Below are 5,886 nucleotides of genomic sequence, written 5' to 3'. Positions count from 1 at the left end.
AGGGGGCGGTTTTGTAGTTTTTTTTCTTAAGGGGCAAAAATCGCAACTTCGTGAAAGTTAGAGGGTCAAAACTGCAATTAAGCCTTGAATCTTTCACAAATTTATTGTTTGGCTTACAACTTTATAATTTATAATTAGCCTAAGTCAATTGAAAGCTAATATTTTTAGCTTCTGCGGTGGCCAACTTAGTTCTCAAACAATTCTGATCCAAACTATCAAAATCATTAATCACCATTTTTCATGGAAATCGATTTTCTAAGATTAATTCAATCCAAATCAATTTTTGTTACTATAGATTCAAAGCCTCGCTTACTCATAGATGCCTAAGTGAACAAATGTCTACAAAAGAAAAAACTGTTGATTTCTTGAAACTAAATAAGTTCAACTCGAGTCCTCAAGTCTTTTCAACGTAGGAACCTTGTATCATGATTCAAAATTCTCAAAACAATCGGGCACTAATAATAACAAATGTAATTGATACATATAATTAAGATCACGGACAGAGATATCTTTCAACTCAATGTTGCATTTGCAATTAGTCAAAATTGAAGAGGTACAATACTTATTGCCTCAGATCTCATGATGACAATTTAAGTGGAAGAATTGAAACTCCATTACGAGCTTCACGTATTCTTCCCCACCTTCCTAGACGAGGTTCCTGTAAAAAGACATTTTGTTAAAGTTAAAAGTATTAAAAGTAAAAACATAAAGTTAGTTCCACTTATGCAAAGCTGTTAGTTGCATATGAAGTTGCAAGAATCAAGTGAGATGATTGATTCAGGACAAATACCAGACAACAAACTAATGAACGTGATACCCATTAAAAAACAATATACTAATGAATGAACTTGTAATAAATCCTCAATCTAAACAAAAATTGTATGTTGAGACTTGAGAGTCCTAAACATCCTTTCTGTAAATCACTCCCAACATTTGACTTCAGCTATGCTTAAGGTTAAAAGCAAGAGTTAGGGTTGACGGTCAATGTTTTTTTTTTTTGTAAAGTCAAACAATTTGATCGTCAATGGTTATCACTGAACCAACAACAGCTGCAATTATTCAATAGAATGCAATCTATTTAAAAGTGTAAACAATATTTACTAGTTACTCGATAAAACAAGTCTACTTCGTATAACTGGCATATAAAAGAAGTCAAGAAAATGAAATTAGCCTTCTAAATGGAGTTTAATAAAGGTCCGTCAGCCGCTGTAGCAATATCCATTTTGGGATTTAATTGTGGTGGTCAACCTGAAACCTAACTGAGTGAGTGCAGCCAAATCTAGACCTGAGACCCTTAATGTTATTAATTCCTTCACTTTAATCACTTAACATGAGAGAAGCTTCACAGTCACAAGCTAACATACAGAGAATTGTCTGTAAGACAACCACTCTATCAAATGCACTCTAAAGCAATAGAGTTTTTAGGGGGTAAGAGTATTAGGAAAACAAAGCAAGAGAACACAAAATTCCTTAATCGCTGAAAATTTAGTTCCATATTAATATGCTTATACTAATCCCATAACAATTAACTATCTTCTAAAGTAGTTCGGTAAAAAAATAAAATAATCCAAAGTATAAATTTTTAAGGCACTAGCTTTTCTGTCAATAGAGTTTAAGGCTCTGTTTGCAAGTTTAGAGGGGAAGGGATAGGGAGAGCTTTGGGTAAAAGAAATAAAGAAGTGCAAGGGATGAAGGGTTTTGGGAGGGGATGGCTTTGAGGGGTTTATTTTTCTTCATAATACAAAATCCCCTCAAAATGGGGAAACTAAAAAATTGTATTGTAGAAGGGTTTTGGAGGGTTTAGATATTTTCTTCAAATCCAATCTATGTTATCATACTCTCAAAATAAAAAATATATTGTCCCCGTGAGCATAGCTCAGTTGGGAGGGACATGCATTATTATATGCAGGGGCCGGGGTTCGAACCCCGGACACCCCACTTATTCTCCTTGAAAAAGGTGAATTCTAGCCACTAGGCTACTTGACCAAAAAAAAAAAAATATATATTGAATCATTAATATTCATTTACCATTCTCTACAAAATCACTATTTCAAAAAAGATGGAAGATTTCTCTATTTTTCCCTCTACTCCCATCCCCCCAAAGCCTTCCCCTCCCCTTCTCTCCGAACCCGTAAGCAGAGCCAAAGAGAAAATTAAGTAAAATGTATACCAAAGAAGAAAAAACAGAGTAATACATGCAGAATTTAAAAGTTTAAGTACCTGCCCAACTCCAGCAACTAGGAATTTTGCTGATTTTGCAAAAGCCAAAGAATTGACAAACCCAACCTGTGATACAAAAGATTTATTAAATGCCAGTGAAATTTCCAACTGCAATTACAGCCAAGCATGAATATGAATCCAATAAATAAATGAGTTTAGTTGCTATCCTTCTACTTACCAACGGTACATTATGAAGCGGTTTAATGTCTTTGGTCTCGTTTTCAATTGTCCATAATCTAACAAAACCATTACCCGCACCAGATGCGGCAAGGTCACTGTTCCTACAGACGGTCACTGCACTGACCCAAGAGTGTACTGACGAACAATGGTGATTCTCGGGATGGTGGTGACCATTTTCTGCATAGTGAAGATAATGGTATCACTTTATGATCCTAACATAATGCTAACTATAACTAAACTCACACTACAAATACACAAATGACAGATATATTTACGGAGCAAATGAAAATATAATCATTGAGGAAATAGAACACATATTGAGAAAAGTAAGCAAAGGATAAGAAAATACAATACACATAAGAAGTAAATTTCTGAAGGAACTATCAATACAGTATTTAAAGGTTTACCTAGGTTACCGTTGGGTAGTATTTCACTATCTTTTTGGTCAGATTTCTTGCTATCTGTCAGTAAAGCATGAGCATTCCTCAAAATATGAATAGGCTTCTTTCGTACTGCACCCCAAAGCTCAATGCTACCATCATCCGAACCAGACAAGAATTCCTCATTATTAACAAAACAACAGCATTCTAAGGAAGATGCAGGAGCACGAAATACAAGACGTGACTCTTCGTGAACCTAAATTACAGAGAATACACATCAGTAAACATTCAGAAAAAGTCTCATGAGGAAATGGAAATAAGTATAACCCAAGAAACAGCCTTTGAAGATAGGAAAGAAATTTCCTATTAATTAATCACTTAATAATTTTCCAAAAACAGAGCAATGGTGGGAGAAAGTAAAGAACATCCGACATATACAATATGGTTTTGAAGCCATATACTTAAGACTTCATCTTGGTGAGATTACCTTAAACAACTGCATACTACGATCACGGCCAGCAGATAATACCCTTTCTTTGCGTAAACAATCAATACTTAATACTTCACTTTGGTGGCCAAACAGAGTATTCATGTAAGTTCTGTCCTCAACATTCCATATCTTAATCGTTCGATCAAACGATCCAGAAAATAGCTCGGTACTTCCTTCCCTAAAAGCCAGAGAAGAAACAGGACCTCTATGACCAGGAAAAGCCTGTAAAAGACAATGGACAAAATCAAACACCAACAATAACAAGTCCCAACTAAACAGTCCAATACCCTACAGATTTGGCCATAAATAGGCTTGTACTTTTGCAAATGCCAAGAATTACAAAATACAAATTAAGGTAAGTTAACCGCTTATGTTAACATATAACATCTTGTCAGTTTGAATCAACTTAACACACAATTCACAACAAATATATCAAACACATCAATAGAGCAAGACATATATCAACAGCTATGTGACAATTTTATCGAAGAACGAACGTTACCAAACAAGGGAAAGGAGTATAAATTTCCCTTAATCTGTAAATACAAACAATAAACAATCTCAGTGCACCTAGAGCTGTACTAATCTATTCCACCCCAAAAAAATATCCAACAATTGTATTTTTGAATATGCTCCCTATATAACCTTGTTGTTCATTTCAAAGTTTCAAAGAATGAAAAGGCAAAAGTACCTGAAGATGCTCCCTAGTGCGCGTATCCCATATATGAATATGACGATCAAGTCCCCCAGTTGCCAAATAGCGACCATCTGAACTTGCAGCCAAAGTCAAAATCTGTCTACTTTGCTTTGTAGCAGAACCTTGAGGATCCTTCAAGCCATGGGACTTCAGAACCGAATCAATGGGCCACTTATACCTCTCACATTTCCCACTCTCAACATCCCATTGCACAATGCTTCCATCTTTCGAAGCTGAAAACCCCTTAGAATCATCCTCAGATAAAGCCACCGCAGTAACACATTGTTTATGCTTCACTAAATTTTCAAATCCACCATGACCATCCAGTTTAACCCTAAATAACACACCCAAATCAATCAATTTAGCCAAAAGAGTCACATTGAAATCAAAATAAACACAACCCATTGCTTTAATTATTCAATTAAACCAAAAGTGTCAAACAACCCATTGCTTCAATTATTCATTTAAACCAAAAGGGTTACATTGAAATCAAAATAAGCCATTGTTTCAATAATTATTCAATTAAACCAAAAGGGTCACATTGAAATCAAAATAAAAACACAAAAACAAGCAATTTAACAAAAAGGGTAGCTTTGAAATCAAATTCTAAATCAAAACACAACACAAGCAGTTAATGAACAATGTATCAAATTCAAAATCAAACCTTGAAGCAATAGCTTTTCTGATGCGACCACTCTCCTCTTGCTGCTCCTTTATCATCTTCGTCGATAGCGAATCCCTTGCCCCATCCTCATCTTCATCATCATCATCACTTCCATCATCATCTTCATCTCTTTGTTCCTTCTCTCTCCTAGCACTATCTTTAAACTTCCTCAAATACTCCTCAGCTACTCTCTTCCTAGCTTCAGCTGTGGTTTCCTCTTCAGACTCCTGTTCCTCATCACCTTTCGATGGAACAAAACCATCTTCGTCAAAATCACTATCACTTTCAATCTCAGCATCTTGATCTTCATCGGCGGCTACTCTGCGGCGTTTGGTGGGCCCATCGTCGAAAAATGGGTCGCGTGAATTCTTCTTGCGGTTGTTCTTTGCGGGCATGATTGAATTGTTAGGGTTAGGGTTTCAGAGATTTGGGAAATTTGAGATTTTGGTTTTTAGGGTTTTTGATGAGACAGATACAAAGGTTGCTGCTAGGGTTTAAGTTTCAGAAATTAGTGGGTTTATGTCTCTCGGTTGAACGGTGTAGAATTTACAAATATTTTTATTTTTACTGTATTTTACTATTTCTAATTACTTTTTAATCATTTTTTTCATCGGATTACAAGAGATTCCAGTTTTACGATTATAACATATTGATATTGATCATTTACGTTCTGTTAAATTGTTTTTTAAGTCGTACAAATAGCTTAACTTAGTTGCTATAGACAATGTATAATATATCTAAGGTACGGGATTCAAACCCCAGCTACTACAAAAAAAAAAAAAATATACAAAGTTTACACCTTTACCCTTCTATTTCAAGGATCTGTTTGGATAAACAACTTGTTTGCAGGTTATAGCGTAATTGTTTATATTAAAATATAAAATACTATAAGTTGATTTTATCACCATATTGGAGAGCTTATGAAAATAAATTGAAAAAAATCTTATGAAAACTTTCATAAGTTTTTCTAAATGGTCTAGCGAAATTTAAGTTAGTAGATAAGATCAAATAAGTTAATTCAAAAGTGCTAATGTGACTTTTTTAATGTTGAAGTGACATTGTCCAAATCAACAAATTAATAATTGTTATAAATCTTTATTTTAAAAAATCACAAATATTTTTATTCATCATATTCTTCGACATTCATTCATATTATCTTCAAAAAAGAAACTTAGAAAATCCAAAATTGATATTCTTAACAAAAATTACAACGAAAAAACTCAGATTTAATTGCAAATCACAACCGAAAAACTCA

At 34.3% G+C, this 5,886-nt stretch overlaps 1 protein-coding gene across 1 annotated transcript; it reads right to left on the bottom strand.

Annotated features, from left to right (window-relative positions):
- Positions 1-338: 338 nt before the first annotated feature.
- Positions 339-5,120, bottom strand: LOC146945000 (U3 snoRNP-associated protein-like EMB2271). Its single transcript, XM_085743368.1, has 7 exons — positions 4,632-5,120; positions 3,962-4,301; positions 3,268-3,492; positions 2,808-3,036; positions 2,399-2,577; positions 2,221-2,286; positions 339-658 (listed from the first exon to the last, which is right to left on the bottom strand). The coding sequence occupies exons 1-7, from the start codon at positions 5,024-5,026 to the stop codon at positions 578-580; spliced, it is 1,515 nt and encodes a 504-aa protein (XP_085599494.1). The 5' UTR covers positions 5,027-5,120; the 3' UTR covers positions 339-577.
- Positions 5,121-5,886: the final 766 nt, after the last annotated feature.

This window comes from Medicago sativa, chromosome 2, assembly GCF_051527215.1.
Source record: "Medicago sativa cultivar Bolivia chromosome 2, Bolivia_mono, whole genome shotgun sequence".
NCBI lineage: Eukaryota > Viridiplantae > Streptophyta > Magnoliopsida > Fabales > Fabaceae > Medicago > Medicago sativa.
Note: the sequence above shows the minus strand (reverse complement) of the source record. Positions and strands in the feature narration are given on the sequence as shown.

Coding starts and splice junctions, on each gene's coding strand:
- LOC146945000 (XM_085743368.1), bottom strand. CDS start 5,026: ATGCCCGCAAAGAACAACCGCAAGAAGAATTCACGCGACCCATTTTTC. Junction 4,302..4,631: donor AGAAAAGCTATTGCTTCAAG/GTTTGATTTTGA, acceptor TGTGTTATTTAG/GGTTAAACTGGATGGTCATG. Junction 3,493..3,961: donor GCACTAGGGAGCATCTTCAG/GTACTTTTGCCT, acceptor TGTCTTTTACAG/GCTTTTCCTGGTCATAGAGG.